The sequence below is a fragment of the Episyrphus balteatus genome, chromosome 2 (assembly GCF_945859705.1).
Source record: "Episyrphus balteatus chromosome 2, idEpiBalt1.1, whole genome shotgun sequence".
In the NCBI taxonomy this organism is placed as follows: Eukaryota; Metazoa; Arthropoda; class Insecta; order Diptera; family Syrphidae; genus Episyrphus; species Episyrphus balteatus.
Window position 1 is genome coordinate 63,552,234 of NC_079135.1, and position 25,912 is coordinate 63,578,145.

At 31.4% G+C, this 25,912-nt stretch overlaps 2 protein-coding genes across 3 annotated transcripts in view; one reads left to right on the forward strand and one right to left on the reverse strand.

Moving 5' to 3' along the window:
* The window catches only part of LOC129912522 (transcription initiation factor TFIID subunit 8), a 488,289-nt gene that overhangs the window by 272,959 nt on the left and 189,418 nt on the right, over positions 1-25,912 (reverse strand). The gene's annotated exons all lie outside the window — the stretch shown is intronic.
* LOC129912523 (TBC1 domain family member 31-like) lies at positions 232-2,070 on the forward strand. Of its 2 annotated transcripts, none has more exons than XM_055990812.1 (3): positions 232-475; positions 633-1,649; positions 1,715-2,070. In XM_055990812.1, exon 2 carries the CDS (start codon positions 724-726, stop codon positions 1,600-1,602), a length of 879 nt encoding a protein of 292 aa, XP_055846787.1. In that variant the 5' UTR covers positions 232-475; positions 633-723; the 3' UTR covers positions 1,603-1,649; positions 1,715-2,070. The 2 variants fall into 2 exon arrangements, with proteins under 2 accessions (XP_055846787.1, XP_055846786.1); XM_055990811.1 differs by having other exon boundaries at positions 233-534.

Genomic DNA, 25,912 nt, shown 5'->3' on the forward strand with positions numbered 1-25,912 from the left:
TGGTTTGACTCAAGCTGCAAAGAGGTTATCAGGATTAAAGAGGTAAGCTTCCGTTGTTATAAAGCCAATTCCACTGAGGTAAACCGGAAAAAGTTCAAACAGGCTAGAAAGGTCAGCAACGCCCATATCCGACAAACCAAATTCCTGCATTATCAAAAAGTAAGACAAAAAATACTTCAATGTCCCACAGGCATTGACCTATTATATATGGACTGCCAGTTCCTCCTCGTTTCCATACAAAATTTTTGAAAACGTGGTTCAATCATTACTAGCGCCTGTGGAAGAAAGCGGTAAATAGAACTCAGTTAGCGTAGCGACATCTTCCGGCAGATCGCTTGAACTACCATTTTTGTGCATAGAAACTATGGCCATCTACATTTTGTTTGCTGTACAAATCAGTAGCATCTGTCTTTTTTGAAGTCTACTTTTTGACGTATTGGAAGAACGAAGAATTCTTTCAGTTTTCAGAAAAAAAGTATGTATTTTAAAATGTTTGTGCTAAGAAAAATGTGCAATGAATCATTATGGAAAAAGGTTTTTATTTAAATTCATTAATATTTGAAAGTTATTAAAAATTAGAATTAAATCGTTCAGCCCAAATAATTTTTTCCTTTTTGTTTTTTTTTTTTCAGATGCAAATTTATCACCTATGGAATCGTGTTGGATGGAAGAAGGGCCAAATGCCCCGCAAACTAGACAGCTCCTGGATCTTTCCCAAAAATAATGACAACATACTTTTTTGCCAGACGATTGATATCGATAATAGAGCCCACAGACTGTTTTAGGGTTGCTCTATCCAAAGATAAAGAGTTCCTAAGCACGATAAGGCACACAGGAGAGGGCAACATTTATAATGTTAGCGCATTGATTGACTGTCTTAAATCAGCCCAGAACTGTGTTCAAATGCTACGCCAAACTGCCGTGTTCCAACCAAAAGCTCTGTCGGTGAATTGTTTTGACAATGAATACGGACACTATCCAAGTAAATATCGGTTGCTCATTTGGGCTGCTCTCCTCGATGTACCCTGCAACAAGTCAAAATTTTCAGAAATAGTCAAAATGGGAACTCACTCAACAGCTGTTGCATTAAATGCCAGCCTAAAGTTGAAAGATTCAACAGCCAGGCGTTATCTCATAAAAATTTTCTCATGTCTTGGTCATTGGTCGAAGATCTTTGGCATAAGTGACTTTGTCCCGGAATTCATCTTTCCATTTGTGAAGATTTTCTCCAACAGTCTTACTGTTTGCTTTGAAATTATTGCTACAATTCTAACGAATCAATGCCAGTTGTGGTTTGAGTTTCATCCATTGGAGCCCCAAAACTATTTGGGAATGTGTGAAAATATCCTAAATCACTTTGATCCTCAGTTGGTGAAATTCTATTCCAAAACTCAAGTTACAGCGAAAGAATATGCTTGGTCGATTATATCAAATGGATTCTCTGAGATTCTAGATGAAGAGGCAATGGAAATCGAGTTAACATTAGCCGAAGAACACATCAAAGATCAGGACTTGGAATTAATTTCACATAAATATGAAATTGATGATATTTTAAGTGAAGCCGATTACCAACCAATGAGGAATAGTTTAGAAATACGATAAACAAAATCAATGACGGAAAGAAAAAACTTAAGAATGACTTAGAACTTGTAATTATTTATACCTATATAATTTCATGATTTTAAGTTTAACTATAAACTTTTTTTATTTGAAGATACTTCGAGATGATGTAAAAAGTCAAGTAGATGATGGAAAGTTATCGGCTCGTGGTTTAAGTGAAGTGGAATCTTCAATTAGAGATCTAGAACGAGAATTTCAATCTGCACTCAAATGCGAATCATAACGATGGCGCTCCTGATTTAAATATAATTTTTTTTTAACATGCATTTTTTATTTTATTTATATATCTTTTAAATTGTATATTTCAAAAAAATATTAGAATACAAAAACATATTTTTAAAACAAAGTCATACAAAATTTGAGCCCTTAATTAAATGCTTTAAAAATGATTGAAATATTCTAAAAATTGTAAGTTCCAATTTATTATATTAACTAACTTTTATTAAAAAAAATAAATAAATATTACAATAACATTTCAAGGTATGCTTGATTCTCCTCCTTTTCTCTTTGTACCCCCAAGTGATTTGACTCCCGTCATTACTGGTACTTTAAAAGCTGCTTTTCGAACCTCAGCAACGGCATCTAGTAATTTTTTTGGTTCAGTTAGAAACCAAATCCAAAGCAACTGACCATTGTGCAACAAGGCATCATTGCTCTGAAACAAATTATTAATTTAAAGTTTATGGTCTAAACAAAATTAAAAAATGTACCATTTTTTCATGAATATTCTCCTGGAATTGAGAACGCAAATGCCGAAAATCAATTTCAAAATGTTTCTTATTCATTTTTGCATTGAAAATTGGTTTGAGTAAGTTTATTTGTTCGAACATGGCCAATTTAACAGGACTTTCATACACATAAGGCTTCAAGATGTTCTCAATTCGATTGCTAAAAATATCATTTTAAAGCTTATCATACAAAATACGAGTATTATTGAAAACTTACAGTTCATTGATTAAATCTAAAACAGACGTATAAGGTTTCTTATTTATCAATGCATTCAAAGCATATTTCAAAAGCCTTCCAAACTTTTCATATTCATACAAACAAGCTTTTGTACATTTTCATTGCATATTTAATTCATCCGAGTTACTAAATCGGTTACGATTTTTTTCCAAATCCAATTGTGTAGTTATCCATATGAGTTCGGCATTCGTAAGTGCATCGGATACAGTTTTTGTAAGCATTTTAACATTCTCAAGTCTCTTGTAGGCTCGGTTGAGTTTTTCTTTTGTATTTTCATAAAGAATAAGCTCCATTTGTTGCTGAGAACGTTGTTTCTGCATCATTTAGAATAGTTTTGTTAGTGCAATTAAAGTGATGATTGTTAATCATTTCTAATTCTCGAGTTTCTTTTCTGAAAATAAATTTGTTTAGAGACTAAATTTTTAAATACAAATTTTAAAATTATTACTTCATATCCGAAATACTGACAATGTGCATTTTAATGATGTCAAGATTATCAATCATCGAATGGGTGGCCCTCGATTTAGCTTTGTCTTTAATAAATTTTTCCATAAAACTTAGGTTTCTAAAAAAAATTTAAGATTATCTTATATTTATTTTTTTTTTAATTTTTTGATTTTAACTTATGTATACTCACAGCTTCCGAATAGTTTCTAGCTGAGAAGATATTTCTTGAATTTCTTGATGATTTTCTTCCAGTTCTACAAAATAATCGATGGGAATAAAATGTTTTACAATTAATGAATGAATTGGTGGATGAAGATTTTTTTAAGAGTAGGAATAAAACAATTTGCTTAATGTAGTCGGTGCAGGTTTTGTGATATAATTAGTAGAATTTTTTCGTCGATGAATCCAGGATCGGTTTTTTCATTTCGATACAGAAAATATTTTGAACTTCCCTATTTTTTAGAAATCTTCCACTAGACGACATTGTTCCGGAAAGAGGACGATGTGATTTACTTGGTTGAATAAACAAGGTGCTGTTCGCTATGAGCTCCCACGAATATTTAATTTAATTGGAAAAGAAGAAAGTCGCAGAATAGAATAAATCCATCCGAAATTTGAATTTTTTACAGCAACCAATGCTTTTCGAGTAAAAGCGAGAACATAAAGTGCAACCATAATCTAATAGAGGGAATGAATTTTGGATTTTTATAAGAGAATCTCAGAAATTATGACTTACCTATTTTTTCCGACGAGTTTCCTCTTAAAGTTCAACTTCAGAAAAATTCAACAAATTTCCAAGATTCTTGATTCTTCTTTAGTCTTTCACAGACATCAAAGCCCAAGACCTTTGATTTTGCTCACAGGGAGGTTAACGAAGAGAGCATTGATTTTTGACATAGGCAAGATTGTTTGTTTATTGGGCTTAGTCATGCCAGCTTCTAGTTTGGTAACAATTTTGTTATGACTTATGAGCTATGCCAGCTGAACATTCAAAGAAAGTTTCCTTTTTAACTGAAATTCAAGTAAAAAAATGAAAAATATTTAAAGGAGAATGCAAGTTAAAAAACATGATGTGGAGAAAACTATTTTGAAGTAGGTACTCTTCACATTCTGCACCATAGGTCTGCTGAGGGAATAATTATTGAATTTATTCTTCCTTCTTCTGGAATGCAAGGAAGTGAATTTATGGCTAGCAGTAAGGGCAATCGATTGTTTTTTTTTTCAAGGAGATTGTCCATTTTTGTCAAATGGTTTTCTGAAATGAAAGAATAGAATAAAAATTTAAATTATAAAACTTGGAATAAAATTGTGAAAAGAATATATTAATATATTTTTAATTTTTTGTTACCTTTTTATTCTTGGGAAACATAAAATTTTTGCAAACAATTAAATTGTTTTTTTTTTTTTTTGACAAGCAAAAGTCACAAAACTAGGTGTCAAATTACTATTTCCCGCTACCCTACCAAGGGGCGCCACCATAGCTTGAACCTGGTCCTGGCAGTCCATATATAATAGGTCAATGCCCACAGGGAGTAAAAATTGTTGGTCATCTGCGTCATCTGCGGTTCCAACGCTTGTCTTCAATGACACTCCCTTTGTTAGCTCTGTTGAGAAAGCTAATCTTCTTGCAAAGCTGTTCGCTGCCAATTCTACACTGCCAGATAGTGTCATGACTCCTCCAGTACTTGAGTGTGTAAACGGATCCATGGGACGAATCTTCTTTCGCACTCGTATAGTGGCAAGAGTCCTGAAAGACCTTGACATACACATGAAAAGGTGTTCTTCCACGCTGGCAAAACCACTGCGTAAGCTTTTTCATCTGTCCTACTCTACTGGACTCGTTCCGAGTGGATGGAAAACCGCATTTGTCCAGCCTGTCCCTGTAAAAGGCGAATCCTCCTCACCCTCCAACTATCGACCGATGGCACTCACGTCCCTTCTTTCTAAGGTCATGGAAACGCTGATTAATTTCCAGCTTAAGAAATATCTTGAAGAACGGAAGCTTCTTAATGACCGGCAGTACGGCTTTCGTAGCAATAGGTCCACTGGTGATCTGATGGTATATCTCACCGAACAGTGGAACAAATCTTTGCATCGTTTTGGAGAAAGCAAGATTATTGCGCTTGATATTTCAAAGGCATTTGATAGAGTTTGGCATCAAGCTCTCTTATCGAAAATGCATGCATTTGGTATCGATGATTCTCTTCTTCATTGGATTAGAAATTACCTTTTGGGCCGTTCAATACAAGTCGTTTTGGATGGATTCAAGTCCGAAACCCACAAAATAAACGCTGGTGTGCCCCCAGGGCTCCGTTTTGTCTCCGACTCTCTTCCTCATTTTCATTAATGATCTGCTCTCTGAAACTTCTAATCCATTAAATTGTTTCGCTGATGATAGTACATACCCTCAGTTTTTCATATTCGTTTGAGGATTCACACCCAAGTCTTTCGGATGTGGAACTTCAACGACAAAATATGATAAGCTCATTAAATTCTGATTTTGACAGCATTGTTCAATGGGGAATAAGAAATCGTGTAGAATTTAATGCATCAAAAACACAATGCTGCTTACTATCATTAAAACGGAACCTTCCACCCATGCCACTATCAATGAGTGGCACTTGCATCGAATAAACTGAGAAACTTTCCATTCTCGGTATGAGAGTAACAAACCACTTTCTGTGGAACGAACACATATTCGATGTCGCCATAAACGCTGCGAAATGTTTAGGTTTTCTCCGAAGATGCAAGAAATTCTTCTCATCTTCTGATCTAGCTGTAATCTATAAAGCTTACATTCGACCAAAACTTTAATACAATTGTCACATCTGGGCAGGTGCTCCGATAACGTATTTGAGTTTCTTGGACAGAATACAAAAACGTGATTTCAAAATGATAGAAATAGATGATAGATGATAGATCGATAACTGAGACAGTTGCGTCCCTAGACCACCGACGTAATGTGTCATGTCTATCCTTGTTTTATCGCTATTTTTATAATCAATGTTCAGATGAAATAGCTAGTTGCATTCCTCCCCCGAAAAAATTTAACCGTAATATTCGCGCTTCTAGGAATGCTCATCAGTTTACCCTTGAGCCCAACTTTGGACGTACCATCAAATACAAAGATTCTTTCTTTAGCCGCACCACACGAATGTGGAATATTTTACCCGCCTCTGTTTTTCCCTGCCATTTTAATGTCCAGAGCTTTAAAACTAATGTGCATCGGTTTCTCCTTTTAAATCCCTCCCTATTTTCCTGAAGCTCGCACTGTGTTTAACATATTAAGGGTATTTAACTCCCTTGAGTGCGCGTTATTAGCATTACCGAAAATATTGTTGGAAATGACGAAAAAAAAAATGCTATAAAAGTTTCAGCCCCTAATGTTAACATTTAGTATTAAAATGAACGCTCTTCTACAAAATTGCATTTATAAAATTTTTAAAAAAACGGACGCGCAAAATTAATTAAAATAATTTTTAGTTGAAAAAATGAATACTTCGAATTTATTGAAGAAATCTAATATGATAGTATTAGGGGTTTGAGAGTTATATAAAAGGATCTGTGAAACCAAAACAAAACACAGAATATTAAAAAATTACTTTTTATATTTTGGATGAACCATTTAAAAGAAAAAAATTTTAAACACAAATACACAATCTTTCCCATACAAATCGTATGGGAAATAGAAATTTGCGATGCGGCGGTACTAAATGTTAACATTAAGGGCTGAAACTATTGCAGTATTTTTTTTTCGTCATTTCCAACAATATTTTCGGTAATGCTTTGAACAAAAAAAAAAATTTTGTTTGAATCAGTCTAATATACAGGATGTCCGGTTGGTAAATAAATAAAATGCACGACGTGATCTCACGAACTTGCACGGTTTAAGTTGCTAAAATGTTTAAGAATTACACTGGTCAACAAGGTTTTTGCCACAAGAACCAAAATATACTTTTCTAGTAGTTTTTAGGGTGCTGAATCCGAATCTGAAGTCAGAAAAATTTGATTGGCCTTCGTTTTTGAAATATTACCGTTAGAAAATGTCAAAAAACGTAATTTTGGCTGTTTTCGAGGTTATGTTTTTATGTAGAGTAATTAATTGTGAATAAATTTGTAACGATGCCTATAAGAGCTAGTTTTATTCTTTCAAAAAATGTTTAAATCTTTCCGATACCTCTTTTATTGCCCGAGATATTTAAAATTTAAGTAGCGGTCTTTGAATCAGAAACAACACTGGCCAACCAAATTACACTTTTTTTGCCACAAGAATCAAAATATACTTTTATGAAGGTTTTTGGGTTGCTGAACTCGAATCCACAATCAGAAAAATTTTATCGTTCTTAAAATATTACCGTTATAAAATGCAAAAATGGGTTCTTTTTATAACGGTTATATTTCAAGAACGGAGGCTAATAGAATTTTTTCGATTGCGGATTTGAGTTCAGCAACTCGAAAACCTTCAGAAAAGTATATTTTGGTTCTTGTGGCAAAAATTCTGTGACCAGTGACTTAAACTTTAGATTAAGTTTAGTTTCTCTTTGACTTATTAAATGAAACTTAAGATATCTCGAGCAATAAAAGAGATATCGGGAAAATTTTAAAAGATTTTGAAAGAAGAATATCTGTTCTTATAACAACCGTTACAAATTTGTTTATAATGAATTACCCCACATAAAAATAGAACCTCAAAAACAGCCAAAATTAGGTTTTTTGACTTTTTCTAACGGTAATAATTCAAAAACGAAGGCCAATCAAATTTTTCTGACTTCAGATTCGGATTCAGCACCCCAAAAACTACTAGAAAAGTATATTTTGGTTCTTGTGGCAAAAAAAAAGTTAAATTTTGTTGACCAGTGTTATTATTTGGAAATTTCTTAAATTGGATCTGAAAAAAAAAAAATTAAAAAACATACAAAATCTTTTTTTCAAAGGAAAAAAAAAACATATTAAACCAAATTGAGTTCCAAAAGTATTTCTTTTATTTAGATGAATTTTTATAAAAAAAAATATTTTAAAAATCGTTATATCTGTTTTTTTTTTTTCAAACTTTTGTATAGGCCTGAGGGAATCATAGCGACGTAAACGGTCACATTGAACTTGTTTTAGTTTGCTACATCGTTGATTCTGTTTCTACAGAGTCGGCGAACAGTTTTACTTGATGTCAATCTGCACTGCCGCTGGAGATGTCACGTCTTGTTTCGAACACAAAATTTTGAAAAAAAAATTCAAAAAAAGTTCAAACAGTTTTTTTTTTCAAAAAATCTACCCAATAAGTATTATTTTTATTTTACTTCAATTTCTCTCATATATTTTGAGTCAAACACCGAAAACTAAAAGTCAAAATCTCTTTTACTTTTTGAGAAAACTGAAAATTACCAAACTTTCTATTTTTTCACCAACGCCAAAATTACGGCTATTAATTATGTCTTTCAGAAAGGAAGTAAGATGTTCACGGGTTTTATTGCAGGAATCGTTCAATGGGTTATAAAAAAGATAAAACCGCGGAGTGCTATTAAATGAGAGGGTGGGAACTGGAGATAGGGGTGCAAAAGCTCCCTTTTTTGTTTTTTTTTCAATATATCTCGTAAACAAAGCATAATTTTGAGATATTGTTCTTAACAAATTTTGTAGAGAATTAAATTTCCTATAATAATAATGTTTTTTAAAAATTGATAAAAAAAATTTCAATTTCCTTACCAAAACAGTCAAAACAAACAAAAAAAATCAAAAAAAATCAATTTTTTTAGTTTTTTTACTTTTTTGGTTGTGTCCAGCGACCTAAAGTTTGCAGGTAATTGCTTAGTATTTAGAGTCATACCAATTTATAGTCTTCACCGAGTCACGGCCGAGTCGCGGCCGTATATGTGGCGAACATGTAATAAATTTGTCATGAAGGTGTAAAAAATTACAAACTATTGCAGGTCATTGCTTAGTATTCAGTCATATGAAATATGTTCAAGGACATCCCCAGGCATGTTACTGCAAAAAAAAAGTATAGTCAGCCGTGGCAAAAACGATCTGCCAAGCACTTGAATATGAAAAAAATTTTAAATTAAGAACTCGACCTTAATTCCCTTTAAATGGAATGGTCTGTGCTAAAAAAGGCAAAAGTCAAAAACAATTCAGAAAAATTCCCTGAGAATACTGATCCCGAACAAAAAACACAGTTTTCGATATTTTTAGTTTTTTCAAAAAGTAAAAGAGATTTTGACTTCTAGTTTTCGGTGTTTGACTCAAAATATATAAGTGAAATAAGAATTGGAAACAAAATTAGTACTTAATTGGGTTGTGAAGGGATCGCACCAGCGATCACTTAATTAATTGCCTTAAACATAAAAACAATTAATAGAACATTCAACCTGCTTCGATATTTAATATCCATATTCCCATCGCATTACATTTCATAATCAGCTATAGCAAAGCCAATGCACAAACAACACAACATTTATATTTCCGTTGGCACACTCAATGCATTGTGCATATAGCTATAACATCATATAGCTCATATAGTTCAACTGGCACCTTCAGTGCACGAGCTATATAATATGACACCAAATTCATATACAACAACACTTTCAATGAATGAAGAAAAAACAAACATAATTAAGGGTCGCTGACTTATGGTAGTAAAATATGCATCATAAGCAAGCTAGCCCAAAACACTTGAAGTGCATGGCTATTATGCTGATGCTGCATTTTATGGGAATTCCTATTGAATATCGAAGTATTGTTGAATAGCAATACAGGCATTTTTATTGATAAAATTTTGTATAAAAGGAGAAGAACAAAATAAAAACTGACACTTCTTATTCTACACTAAACGATTGCGTTTCACTTTAACAAGCAACTCGCTGGAGTTAAACCAATCTTGTAGTAATATAGACGCCCTAAAGAGCTACTCGCTTTTGGGTCAAGGTTTACACGGCTACTCGCCGGACCCGTCTAAATGGAGTAATTTTCATCTATACAGTTATCCAGCTACAGACTTTGCATGGCGATCTTGCCAGTCTAAAGGACTGAGACGAAGACTCTGAGAGAAGCTGACAAGAAGATCTGTTCGAGCTTAGACAAGACAACCTGTGCTGCATATTTGATAACATTCAACTGGTCAGAAAAATTTACACCATTGACATCGTCGCCGATATCTACAATCAACAAGAAGAAACAAGACTTTGCAAAATGAAAATCTTGAAAATGCAAGTGATTGACCTTTCTGTTGACGATCCCGAAATCAATAAGAAATACCATAAAACACTTAAGAGAAAGTTTAATGATCTCAAAAAATTCATTCCTTTGTTGAATTATCTATTTGACTTGGGACTCATAAACCAATACAAATATAGAATATTGACGGATTTTCTTAAACGGAAACATCATTCAACCCTTGACGAATGGCACCTAAGTTCCTGCAATAGTTATATAAGAGGAAGGTACGAGAAAATTAGAAGTACAATGGATATCCCAACTCACATACTCAAAATTTTCGAAGGCGGAGTCTTAATTGTTATTTCTGATGACGAAGACTCAAATTTGCCATCTCTTTTATTAATATCAAAAGAAAATGAAAATAAAAATGCAGTACATAAGAAGCAAAATTCAACATTCAATATCGAAATCTCCCAAATGACTCCAGTATTGTCAAATCATCCAAAAATTCCAATACATGAAACTGAAGCCGATATGATTCAAGAATCAGTCAAATCAGAGAAACCCCATTATGTTCAACTTCAAAACATTTGCACAGACTATGACAATAATTTCGACTCAGAAAAACAGGTCATAGACGTACTATGATCAAAACTCTTAAACCAATATATTTTTAGTTTTCAAAAAAAAAAAAAAAAATATATATATACATATGTATTAGACTGGGCCAAAAAAATAAAATATTTTTTTTTTTGAAAGTAACTTCGAAAATCTTGTTCAGGATGATGAAAAAAAAATTTGGTGAAAATTTGAGCCGTTAAAAAAAATTTTAAGAGGTCTATCATCGGTGTTTTTTATTTTTATACATGATATGATGTTTTACAACAGAACTGCTAGACGATCAAAGTAAAAAAAAATTCTGTTCATTTTTTCTTATATAAAATTAAATTTCCTACAAAAAAGATCTAATTGAAAATTTTCGTCACACGAGCCGTATTCGAGTAATTAAGCTTTTTAAATCGAAGTGTTTTTTCAATTTGACTGTTTCACTTTGGAATTTTGTGATGAGCAAATAAGTGAATAGAAAAATAAAACCTCGACAGATTCTTATAGGAAATTTAATTCTCTACAAAAAAGGTCTTGTAGTAATTTTCCCTAAATTGAGTTTTGAAGAAGTTATTCACGATTTAAATCGAGAAAAAAATTAAAAAATCAATTTTCAATTTCAAAATTTTCTAATTCACTGAAAATTCAATATTTTCAAATTAGCAAGATGTTTTCTTGTAGGGAATTAAACGTTCTATAAAAAGTTCCTTGGCAGCAAATTAATTGCTTTAACCATTAAGAAGATATTCGTATCAAAACCAATGCCCACTGATTTCAATAGTTTTCTTATGACAAGTATGCATTTGCGATTTGAATACGATTATCTTCTAAACGGTTAAAGCAATTAATTTGCTGCCAAGGAACTTTTTATAGAACGTTTAATTCCCTACAAGAAAACATCTTGCTAATTTGAAAATATTGAATTTTCAGTGAATTAGAAAATTTTGAAATTGAAAATTGATTTTTTAATTTTTTTCTCGATTTAAATCGTGAATAACTTCTTCAAAACTCAATTTAGGGAAAATTACTATGAGACCTTTTTTGTAGAGAATTAAATTTCCTATAAGAATCTGTCGAGGTTTTATTTTTCTATTCACTTATTTGCTCATCACAAAATTCCAAAGTGAAACAGTCAAATTGAAAAAACACTTCGATTTAAAAAGCTTAATTACTCGAATACGGCTCGTGTGACGAAAATTTTCAATTAGATCTTTTTTGTAGGAAATTTAATTTTATATAAGAAAAAATGAACAGAATTTTTTTTTACTTTGATCGTCTAGCAGTTCTGTTGTAAAACATCATATCATGTATAAAAATAAAAAACACCGATGATAGACCTCTTAAAATTTTTTTTAACGGCTCAAATTTTCACCAAATTTTTTTTTCATCATCCTGAACAAGATTTTCGAAGTTACTTTCAAAAAAAAAAATATTTTATTTTTTTGGCCCAGTCTAATATGTATATGTAAATATGTATACAAAAAAAAAAAAAAAATTAAATCAAAAAATAAAAACAAGCAGATAACAATTTCTTTTTCAAAAAAAAAAAAAAAAAAAAAAAAAATTGCAAAATTCGTTAAAAAAAATACAATACATACATAAAGAAAAATATTTGTATACATGTCAAACATATGTAACAAAAAAAAAAAAAAAATGTTTAATATAAGAAATAATTATTTATTCAGTAACCAAAAATTTTTTATTCCTTTACAACTTAATTTCTACTGTTTGCCAAATTGACTTGAAAAAAAAAATTAAAATGTTTAAAATAGATTTGTTATATCTTATCATTATAAAAAAAAAAAAAAATTAAAATAAATACAAAACCAAAATTATAATCCAAACATTGTAAAAAAAAAAAAAAAAAAAAAAAAAATCAAAGTAAAACATAAAAACGCACTTTACAGAGAGTACGTACACAAGTATTTGAATATATATAAAAATATAGCGAAAGTCAGGTCTAACTTACTCACGTTGTTTTGTATATCTTGACGATTTAATAGTCTTCGGTAGAAATTTAGAAGACCATAATAAAAATTTAATGGAAGTTTTTGAAAGATTTAGGGAAGTGAATCTTAAAATCCATCCTAGAAAATGTGCTTTTCTTAGAAAAGAAGTTTTATATTTAGGACACATAATATCCAGTAATGGTATTATACCAGATCCATCTAAGTCGAATGTAATGAAAAATTACCCAACTCCCAAAAACGCAGATGAAGTAAGAAGATTCGTAGCATTTGCTAACTATTACCGAAAATTCATACCAAACTTCGCTACACTGGCAATACCTTTAAATCGGTTATTAAGAAAGAACGTAGATTTTGAATTCTCTGAAGATTGCAAAACATCTTTTTATTTACTTAAAGAAGTGCTAATAAGTCCAAATGTTTTACAGTTCCCAAATTTTGAAAAAGAATTCATACTCCGAACAGACGCATCTGGATTTGCTTTAGGTTCTGTGTTATCCAATTATGATGATAAACCAATTGCTTACGCAAGTAAATCTCTTAACAAAGCAGAAAAGAATTATAGCACTATAGAAAAAGAATTACTTGCTATAGTTTGGGCAGTGAAGCATTTCAGACCGTATCTTTTCGGAAGACGGTTTAAAATATTAACCGATCATAGGCCTTTAGTATATCTATTTTCACTTAAAGAACCTTCCAGTCGATTAACCAAATTTAGACTATTAATAGAAGAATATACTTTTTATGTAGAGTATACACCAGGGAAAAACAACTGCACTGCAGATGCTCTAAGTAGAATACAAATTCATTCAGAGGACTTACAAAAACTTTACGTTTGTGTCACAACAAGAGCACAATCAAAGAAATCCAATATAAACAAAGAAAATTCCCCAAAAGAAAAAGTAGAAAAAGAAAATATCATCAGTGAACTTCTAAAAACTCCGGAAACAGGTTTGAAAGTAGTTGAGTTAAAAATAATTAACAGTTTTAAAGAAGAAGATGAAGATTTTGCAAAACTAAAGGGTACTAGAGTATTAAGTCCAAATCTTATATTCCAGGAAGTAATTGTTTAATTTTAAACCGGTCCAAGATAAGTACTAATGCCCGATCGGCATCATTTGACAAAATGTTGTTGAGGGACGTACAGAAAAATTGTGAACCGCAAATGAATAATGAAAAGGAATCCAAGAATGGCACTATTGACCGATCAGCATCATTTGACAAAATGTTGTTGAGGGACGTGCGTACAATTTGCGGACCTTTATCAATTAAAAATATTTATATTACTAAAGAAGAATTAAAAAAAATGATAACAGACGGCCGTCATAAAGAAAAAATAAATGTAGGTATTAAAGAAAATCATAGAAGGAATATTTAAAGAATATAAAATAAAAGTGCACATAATAGATGAAAAAATTAAAATAACAGACCCTTGCAAAATTAAATTAGTACTAAATGATTATCATATGTTACCAACGAGTGGACATGCAGGTATAAATCGCATGTTGCGAAATATTAAAAAAAGATATTATTGGACAGGCATGCAAAATGATGTGACGACATACGTTAAGCACTGCCCAATATGTCAACGTAACAAACATATACAGCCAAAGAAACAACCTATGACTATAACGTCAACAGCAGAATCAAGCTTCGATAAAATTTTTCTTGATTTAGTAGGACCCCTTGACGAATCAGAAAATGGGTCAAAATATATTCTTACTCTTCAAGACGAATTAACTAAATTCACTGAAGCAATAGCTTTACCAAATAAGGAAGCTAATACTGTAGCTAAAGGGCTCGTCGAATCTTTTATTCTTAGATATGGAGTCCCTGAAACTATAGCATCTGATCAAGGTACCGAGTTTATAAATAAAGTTTTTAAAGATATGTGTAGTTTGTTAAAGATAGAACAACTACAGTCCACTGCTTACCATCATGAAAGCATTGGAGCGTTAGAAAATTCCCATAAAGTTTTAGGAGCTTATCTTAGGAGTTATGTATCGGAAAAACATACAGATTGGAGCAGCTGGCTACCCTATTATGTTTTCTGTTACAACACGTCAGTACATTCAGAAACAGGATACACACCTTTTGAATTAGTATTTGGAAAACAATGTAATTTACCTTCCAATCTCACAAATAAAGTAGATCCAGTGTACAACTACGAAGACTACGTGATAGACTTAAAACACAAACTACAAATAGTTCATAAAGACGCTAGGGAAACTTTGATAAGCAAGAAAATTAATAGGAAGACTAGGTACGATACAGATGTAAAAGCAAAGGCTTCAGATTTTAACGTAGGAAGTCTAGTTTTGTTAAGAAATGAAAATAGAAAAAAGTTAGACCCAATCTATATTGGTCCATACGAAATATTATCTCAAAATGGGGTGAACTGCGATATTAAATATGAAAACAAAACAATGACAGTTCATAAAAATAGATTAAAACCTTTTTATATATATATGTTATTATTGTAGGATCGTTAGAATTAAGATATTAAATATTAAATATATGTACATAAAAAAAAAAAAAAAAAAAAATAAAAAAAAAAATATATATATTCATTAATTAATAGAATTATTAAGTTAAAAAAAAAAAAAAAAAAAAAAAAAAAAAAAAAAAATATGTATACAATAAAGTTAAGAATACGTTAAAAAAAAAAAAAAAATATATATATAATCAGATTTATTATAAGTACAATAGAAAGAAGATATTATATAATAACGTAGAAAATAAGTTACAAAAAAAAAAAAAAAAAAAAACTTAATTTTAACTTTAGATTCTAGATGGGTACCTATCTAAAAAAAAAAAAAAAAAAAAAAAAAAAAAAAAAAAAAAAAAAAAAAAAAAATACATAATCAAAGACAGAAAAATGTAAATACAATCAAAAAAAAAAATAATATCAAATGACATACTAAACAAGATCCCTTGATGTACAAGTATCGCATACAAAAGAAGAAATCATGCCATTGTATGATTTCTCCTTTTTATCCCAGGAAGGGTGGTGTGAAGGGATCGCACCAGCGATCACTTAATTAATTGCCTTAAACATAAAAACAATTAATAGAACATTCAACCTGCTTCGATATTTAATATCCATATTCCCATCGCATTACATTTCATAATCAGCTATAGCAAAGCCAATGCACAAACAACACAACATTTATATTTCCGTTGGCACACTCAATGCATTGTGCATATAGCTATAACATCATATAGCTCATATAGTTCAACTGGCACCTTCAGTGCACGAGCTATATAATATGACACCAAATTCATATACAACAACACTTTCAATGAATGAAGAAAAAACAAACATAATTAAGGGTCGCTGACTTATGGTAGTAAAATATGCATCATAAGCAAGCTAGCCCAAAACACTTGAAGTGCATGGCTATTATGCTGATGCTGCATTTTATGGGAATTCCTATTGAATATCGAAGTATTGTTGAATAGCAATACAGGCATTTTTATTGATAAAATTTTGTATAAAAGGAGAAGAACAAAATAAAAACTGACACTTCTTATTCTACACTAAACGATTGCGTTTCACTTTAACAAGCAACTCGCTGGAGTTAAACCAATCTTGTAGTAATATAGACGCCCTAAAGAGCTACTCGCTTTTGGGTCAAGGTTTACACGGCTACTCGCCGGACCCGTCTAAATTACTAAGGAGTAATTTTCATCTATACAGTTATCCAGCTACAGACTTTGCAGGGTAGATTTTTTGGAATAAAAACTGTTTGAACTTTTTTTAAATTTTTTTTCAAAATTTTGTGTTTGAAATTTTTTGTTTCAAAAACTATTCATCAAAAAACATTTATATAAAAACCAGAAAGTAGTATAACTTTTTACCTTTAAAAAAAGGTATCGTTTAATTTTGTAAGTGTTGCCGTTCCCTTTGAATATTTTTTTTGTGATTTAAGGTCGAGTTCTTAATTTAAATTTTTTTTCACATTCAAGTGCTTGGGCAGACCATTTTTGCCACGGCTGACTAGACTTTTTTTTTGCAGTTACATGCCTGGGGATGTCCTTAAACATATTTCATATGACTGAATACTAAGCAATGACCTGCAATAGTTTGTAATTTTTTACACCTTCATGACAAATTTTGTACATGTTCGCCACATATACGGCCGCGGTTTCTTATATAACTCGGTGAAGACTATAAATTGGTATGACTCTGAATACTAAGCAACTAAAAAAATTGATTTTTTGTTGTTGTTTGTTTTGACTGTTTTGGTAAGGAAATTGAAATTTTTTTTATCAATTTTTAAAAAACATTATTATTATAGGAAATTTAATTCTCTACAAAATTTGTTAAGAACAATATCTCAAAATTATGCTTTGTTTACGAGATATATTGAAAAAAAAACAAAAAAGGGAGCTTTTGCACCCCTATCTCCAGTTCCCACCCTCTCATTTAATAGCACTCCGCGGTTTTATCTTTTTTATAACCCATTGAACGATTCCTGCAATAAAACCCGTGAACATCTTACTTCCTTTCTGAAAGACATAATTAATAGCCGTAATTTTGGCGTTGGTGAAAAAATAGAAAGTTTGGTAATTTTCAGTTTTCTCAAAAAGTAAAAGAGATTTTGACTTTTAGTTTTCGGTGTTTGACTCAAAATATATAAGAGAAATTAAAATAAAAAAAAATAATACTTTATTGGGTAGATTTTTTGAAAAAAAAAAAAAAACAGTTTGAACTTTTTTTGAATTTTTTTTTCAAAATTTTGTGTTCGAAATTTTTTTTTTCAAAAACTGTTGATCGAAAAACATTTATTTAAAAATCAGCAAGTAGTTTGAGTTTTTATCTTTGAAAAAAGCTATCGTTTATTTTCGTAGGACTTGCCGTTGCCTTAAAATAATTTTTTTTGATTTTAGGTCGATTTCTTAATTTTAAATTTTTCTTTCACCTTCATGACAAATTTTACACATGTTCGCCACATATACGGCCAGGCAGACCAGCGGTTTCTTATATAACTCGGTCAAGACTATAAATTGGTATGACTCTGAATACTAAGCAATTACCTGCAAACTTTAGGTCGCTGGCTCTCGGTCTATTACCTTCGATGTGTCTTTACTGTTCATCAAGAAGGTTCCTTAGCTCTTTGTGATGCATCTCAATTTGTTCTAGAAGTTTTTCTGTTGTTCATTGCTTTGTTGTTCTCTCTGTCCATCAAATTAAGCGAGGAGAAGAGCCATAATTTACGACACCAGTACTTACTGCAACCTTACTTTGTTTTATTTTTTTTTTACTTTAACAAAATTATTTTGCGCACTTTCCTTGTATTCGTAAATTATTTGAATTGCGCAGATAAATTAAGTTTATTAAAACTGTTGTTTTTTTGTATCAAAAAAGGCCGAATTCCAAATGTTGTCTTGTATGTTTAACCGGTCGTGAGATCATAGATCTCATATACAAAAATAGCAATTTCAGATGAAAATCGAGATAATTCTTCTTCAAATTACTTTCATTTGCTTGTGTATGTGTGTGTATGTCCCAGAAACAGCAATAACTCATTTAACCCTTCGTCACTAATTTCGAAATTTTTTGGTTTTGCTCAATCCGGACATGTTCATTTATACTTCCTGTCTCTAGTTGCGAAAAGTCTATATAATAATACTGTTTCATAAATTTTGACCATAAAGTTGCAAGATTATTTTAATAGGTAAAAGTTTTGTGGCGTGTCATAAGTTCCCCAAAGGAACATCATCGAAGAGCAACTTAGGTGAACTTCTCCCTTCAATAGCAGTTAGCTTTTCACCGGTTACATCTACTTCTTTTACATGCCCTTAATATGCTAGGAGTGTAGATTAGATAAGTTTTGTTTGGAATTTTATTTCAAAATGAATATTCATACATTTTCTATAAGACGGAATTGTTGGATTAAAGTTTGTGATATGAGCAATATAAGGCTAGTTTAGAAACCATAATAATATCTACTCGTGCTTTGAATGAATATTTTTGAAATATTTTTTATCTTATAATAATTTAAAATTAGTGTATATTGTAGTTTCATTTAAATAATAAGTTAATATCGTTGGGATAACTTGCAGCTTACTTGGACTACAACTTTCCCACATTCATTTATTAATTCAACCTCCATTCTTGAAAGTATTTTTACAATTGGTTTATCATTCTCTGCAGTTCTGTATAGTAAATCTGCCGGCAATACCAAATCGTCTGCATACAACAAGAAATCATCTACATATGATACGGAAGAAACCTTGGTAATGCGCCGATCCTATCACCTCCAGTCCTCCACATAGATTATAAAAAAACGTCGTCTTAATATCAAAAATGGTTGGGGCTAAAATAACAGCACTTTTTGACACTTCGTCGCCCAAGTATTGGAGTGCCGTATACGCCAAATTGCATTTTTTGAACTAGGTATGCAGTCTTATGTTTTCGAAGTTGCTCTTTTCAAATCTGCTATCCGTTTTTTTCTATCTTTTTTCGTTGCCGAGATATTCACTATTGTTTTGGCAAAAACAAAAAATTTTGGCATTTACGTCAAATTTTTCATGCAATGTAAGAAAATTTTGAGAATTGTTTTGACGTACGTTATGTTTTTTTTTTTTGACGTCCGTGTATATGAATAAAAGAAACTTCTGATTTTCATGGCGTATACGGCAAACTCATTTTGGACAAAAATTTAAATATTTTGAAAACTAAACGAATTGCAGATGTCCAATAACATGTATATAAAAGACACATTTTAATTATATATCATACTAAAACATCAAAAAATACCAGCGGTTAGTTCTTTCGCAATTATCTTCCGAACATTTAAATGCGATTTCCCAAAAATGTTAAAATTGGCGTATACGGCACTTCAATACTAGGGCGACGACTTGTGCAGGTTTTAATAGGGCGTTAATAGTGTTGTTGTTTCTCATTCCAAAATTAAGTGGTTTTATCAATTAGTTTTCCGAATTTTCTGAACATAACATTGTGAAGTTTAAAAAAGCACTTCTGTCAAGGTCAACCGTATCAAAGGCTGCTTTCAGGTCTACCAAGAAATGATAAAGTTTTTTCTTAATATCGATTAAATGATGTAGCATGTAATGTAATGTAGGTTAGGGTGGAGTGATAAACAAAGTTGTCTTATTTTTTGATATACATGGGTGCCATTTGGCACTTAAATAAGAACAAAAAAGTTTCAGATCGATCAAAGAAATTTTAGAAGGTTCACAAGTCACTTGAAAAAAATAAAAAAATTCCTAAAGGTATAAATTTATGGAGTTTTTTGAGTTTTTATTGTTTTACTCGGTTTTTTTGATTCGAAAAGAATATTGTTCAATTTTCATTAAAAAATTGCGATTTTATTGACTTAAGGCCGTTACTAAAAGAATCCATGGGCGGCAAGCACCCCCAACCCCCATGATCCAGCCACGTAAAAACAAAAAAGAAAGATATTTCTTAAGGGCCCGACCCATAGAATCCGTTGCGTCGAAGTTTTTGACTGACAGCTCGATAAAATGCACACGTTCTTATGGGAAGCGACCCATAAGCAGTGGCGTATCCAGAAAAAAATTTGGGAGGGGCTGGAAAATTTTTCAAAAATTTTTGATAAGGTAAATGTACTACAAATTTGTCTCTTTTTTTATTCATCTTTGATCGAGAGAAAAGCGCTGTGCTGCGGTACTGAAAGTCGTATAGTAGCATTTTACTGCTCCCGACAACTTCGTACTACTGTCTCCTCCTTTCACATTCGAAGTAGCTATTTTTCCAAGTTCTTGTATCCCAAACATTTTACACAAACAGCAAGGTGTTTAGTAGTCTTTAAAAAAAAAAAACATTTTTTCGTTCTAACTTTTTCATGTGCTGAATTCAAAACTGTTTACAGATTTATTCCTATCACGTCTAGTTTTTGAGCTATACCCATCACTTTTTTCGGTATAAACGCCGAAAGTAAACTGGCATCACTTTTTAATTTCACGTGAAATTGATCTTAGATCGATTTCGAAAACTTCGAAAATGCTTCGGACTGTCAAAACTAAAGGATTATCTATTTTTATTTTGTTTCTAAAGTTAAATTACTGCTTCTTTGAACATGGATGCAATTTTATTGGCAACTTTATTGGAATAAAGCAGAATTTAAAAGAAATAAAATGCACGCCTGGGGTCGCACGTACTTGCTCTTGCAGTTCAAAACACTTTTATGTTAGTTTACTTGTAGATTTAAAGAGCTGCCTCTACATAAATTTAAAAAAAAAATTGTTGATGTAGGGGAGGAGCCGACATTTAGGGCAACATTTTGAAAAATTTGTATGGGAGGTACACTTTCTTGACTTTTATGAAAAAAACTAAAAATGCATTTTTGTTGCAATTACTTCAAATAATACGTCTGCAAAGTTTAATCAAAATCGTTAGAGCCGTTTTTGAGTTATTTGGTTTGAATTGAAAAATTTGTATGGGAGGTACACTTTCTAAGCGAGATATAAAAAAACAAAAAAAAACCAACTTTCAGAATTCCATAAAAATCATCTGTACCTACCAAATTTGAAGAAAATCCGTCCACCCATTTAGGCTGTGGAAATGTGTACAGATGGACGCACAACCTCACAGACGCACAGACGCACGGACGGAATTGCGAGACCCACTTTTTTGGAATTCTCCATCATCGTAATGTTGGTTTTGATTAAAACCTCAAATTTTTTTTTCGAAGCGAAACCAATACTTGCCCTATAGAGCAAGTAAAAATAAGAAGTCACATTTTGCGAGACATATGAAATATGTAAGTGAAATGCAGAACATGGGCGATATTATTGCAAATTTTCAAAAAAAATGAATTAGATAAAGTGTAAAGCGAAAGAGATTGCGAACACAGAGGCAGTGATGAATTATGATATTTCATGCTTGATGTGTTTTATGTATTTTGTATTAAATTAACAACAAATAAACATTACAAAACAATAAATTATAAGTTTTGATAATATTTTGTCCAAAAATTGGAGATTAATTGAAAAAGATACCAAGTTCACGAGCAGAAACAAAGCGAATTGAATTCGATCAGAAAATCTAAATGCGTGAAAAAATTTAGAACACCTAATTTCACTATCGGCAACGCAAGTGAATGCTCAAAAAGTGAAATGCAGAACGTAAAAGTCTCAAAAACTAATTTTCAATGTCATTCTCTTGATGTTTAATCCGAAATATATATTTTTTAATAATATGTTCCTTTTTTAATACAAATCAGAAGCACAAACTGGAATTTGCTTAAATAAACCATTAGTTATGTTGACCACTAAGATATTGAGATATAAAAAATTTGTATTTCCAATATCTTTGAGAAAAATATTATTTTTGAAAAAAAGTAATATACTCAAGACAATAAAATACGACGAATAGATTGCATAAGAAGCTTTGCAAAATTTAACGGTGATGTAATTCGCCGTCAAAATACCAAACAAACTATTTGAAGAATTCAACTAAGGCACTTACTCAAACAAACACAAACAACCATTTTAGAATTTGGAGGGGGCTCGATCATTTGAGCTGCATCTAAATCTCTACGATTTACGAAGAAGTTTCAGTTAATCATGTAGATTATGATGAAATCAGCTAAATAGTAACATGATTTTGGAGGCTTAGGGGGGGCTTGAGCCCCCTGAGCCCCCCCCTCAATACGCCACTGCCCATAAGCGACGGATCGGACGGATGCGTTTTATGGGTCGGTTCTCATAAGAACGTGTGTATTTTATCGAGCTGTCAGTCAAAAACTTCGTCGCAACGGACGCAACGGATTCCATGGGTCGGGCCCTTTAGACAAAAATAGTTTTGGTTTCTTGTTAATTTCTCGAAAATGACAAGATTTTTTTGGATGCGGTTTTCTGTTTTTGTTCAAAAACAAATAAGAGCATCGAATTTTAAAAACTTAAGTAGTACTTTATAACATAAAATTTTGAAAAAAATTAGTTTGAAATTTTTTTTTCCAAATTTTGATTTTGAAAATTAATTTTTCAAAAACTGTGCCAAAAAATAGCCACATTAAAAATTTTTGTAAAAGATGAGGTTTTTGGCTTTACAAAAAGGTAAAACACGTTATTGTAAGTGTAATCGTTGATTTTTAATATTTTTTTTTTCAAATTTTGTTTTTGGAAATTGCTCCCCGTACTTTACTTCCAACAAGCATTTACATTTTCAAGGGCGTTGTGAACACTCGAGATATTTTTTGATCAAGCTGAGATTTGTGAGATGACTAATGGCACCCGTCCCTGGTATGTAGAAGAAGAAAAGTGCAGTTTCACTAAACCCTAATGTAGGTAGATACTGTTTATGTAAGAACAATGATTGATTTTTTGTGCAGCAGTAATCCTCACGAACTCCTACATGAAATTCAGTCTGAAGTTTATTATGTTATGGCCCGTCCTTAAAACATTTTGCTGATCTTATAAAGTATATGCCAAGTTTTAAATAAATTAAAACTAATACTTTGTTGAGTTTTCAGTAAATACCTATGTACATACAGTAGCGAGCAAAAAAAATGCAAACGAAAAAAAGTTTAAAGAGTTTTGAAAAAGAAATAAGTTACCAAATTTGGCATATTGAAACTGTTTTATGTTCATTAAACAGAGTCAATTTGTGGAATATTTTACTCCAAAACCATTATTTGGTCAAAAGTCTACCTAAATATGCGTTTTTAGACGAGCAAAAAAATGCAAATGTTTTTATTTTTTGCATTTTTTTTGCTCGCTACTGTATGTTTATTAAAGCATAATTTTAATATTTGAAGTATTCCCTTGGAATCACATTTGCTCCCGGGCGCGGGGGGCGGCGCGCGGTGCTTTTCGGCCCTTGCCTTTTTCCAACCAGAGTTTGATTTATTGTGTAAAGGGACTATCCAAAAGATTACATTTTATATCTGGAATTAGATACTGAAATGGTATTCTAATTGCGTAACGCTTATGTTTATTGCAATTTTATACTTTTTTGCTATTGAGAAGTTTCTTAAGATTGTAGCTTGGTCTCTACAGTCACATTATGTACTTGTGTGGGAAAAATCTTTCCCAAAATTATGTCCTATGTGGGCTTGAGGTCTTTATCTTGTTCTCTATCTCTTATTCTGACGCGACGTTTCGAGTGTGTTTGCACTCTAATTCAGGGCTAAAATAACATTAAGTGGATTTAAAAAAAAAAACACTTAAAAAAATGTCAATTTTATCATTAGCTGTGTTTTATTTTCCTCGTGATCCAGATCAGATCATTGTTTTTATTAGCTTTACCGATAACATAAGCAGGATTTTTTTTTTAAAAGAAACTAGTCTGCAAAAAATTGATTTATAATTCACATTAAAGGAAAACTGGAGCAATATTGCTTCACACCGAACTTTCTTAACTTTAATCAATTTTCAAACAAAACAAGTTAAACTCGTACGAGCATTTTAATACCTATATGAAACCGCAAATCTGATATGAACATGAACATGGTTTTAAAAATTTTTCCAGTCAAAACTTTTATAATTGTCTGTGTCAGGAAGTGAGAATTCTTGTTGTCTGTCCATGAATGAAGTTCTTTCAAATTTTCAATTAAGTTGAGATAGCCATGTCCTGCCATGAACAGGGTTCTCGTACACAATGTATGTTGTATATGTACATACATACATACTTTACACAAGCGTGAGTCGTTATCAACAAAGAGTTTTTTTTTTTATTTCTGTTAATATATTTTATATGTTTTGTTATACATTGGGTAATGGGTATTCTTTGTGATGAGACATTATAGTGTTTGATTATGATGGTAACGTTTGGAGGAGTAAGTAGGTACATAAATGTAATTTGCCTATCTACCTATAACTTCTTCATTTAACTTTAACTTTTCTACGTTTAATGCTTCGATTTTTTATAAGTTGTTCTTTTTATTGACGTCACCAAACTATCTATTTGACCAAAATAAACTGAACCTATGATTTACTTTCATGCAAAAAACAGAATTTTTAAATATAGGTACCAATTTTCATTTAGTCAGATTTTATTGAATAGGTACTTTTATTTTTACCAGGATATCAAATTCTTTAACAAAAATATATCATCCCTCCTCTCAATTATTAGGGTCATTTTGTTTCTACCTATAATGCGCAAAATGTATCCAAACTCATTTATATACAAAAAATTTAAAAAAAAAACGTAGGTATGTAAATGTAATCCATTTTAACATATTTACTAGATATGTTTTGCGATTTTAACAAAGCAGTATACCTATTTACAAGTACAACAATAGCATGCATCAGTTGTAGATACAAACTTTTTAGGTAAAAAGAAATCCATCTAACAAAAGTATAACAAACAGATATGGAAGCAGAAAAAGTTCCATTAGAGTTTTGTTCTCTGATGAAAAATCCTAACTTTGTTTTTTTTTTTTATTGCTATTCTTTTGCTCGAATGTATAGATACGTATGTACATTATTTCATATTTTTGTTGAACGTATGCACATTGCACATGAAACTTAGTCTTCGCATTAATATGAGGAGATATTATTGTGGATTTTTTTCTTTTTCGTTTTCGCTTGCAGGACCCTTTTCTGCTTATACTTTTACTTTTCATGAAAAAAAGAAACGCAATGAGAGAAAACAAATTTGTTTAAAGTTTACATCGTTATGGCTTGCATTTTATGTTGTAAATGAAAATTGTTCTTGAAGAGAAAGGGAGCATACCTACCTACTCTTTGAAAAAGTTTTGGGCTCTTCATACATACAGATTAAACTTTGAGTAAGACGAAAACAACTATATGTCGATCTTTAACAATATGTACATGTGTGAAAAATTATAACAAAGATAAAATGTCTCACTGAAGCAGAGATACCCAAAGGAGATGGGAAACTTCTGACGTCATACTGGTTTGCCTGCGTCGCGTCGTACGCTTTTGGCTAAGTATGTCTGAAAAATCGGACGCTTTTGGCTAAGTATGCGTGAAAACACTGTGGTTACACTGTGTATGTTTTTCACATTTATTCACGAATACAAAAGAAATTACAACAACACTAAATAAACAAATGGGTTTTGGGGGGTAAAACGTACGAAAGTTTCCCATCTCCTTTTGGTATCTCTAAACTGAAGATGATGCAATGTAGGCCAGTCATTATATAGGGTAGGATGGTATAAGAGTGCGCGGTTGACAAGAGTGCGCAAAGCGATTTTCTA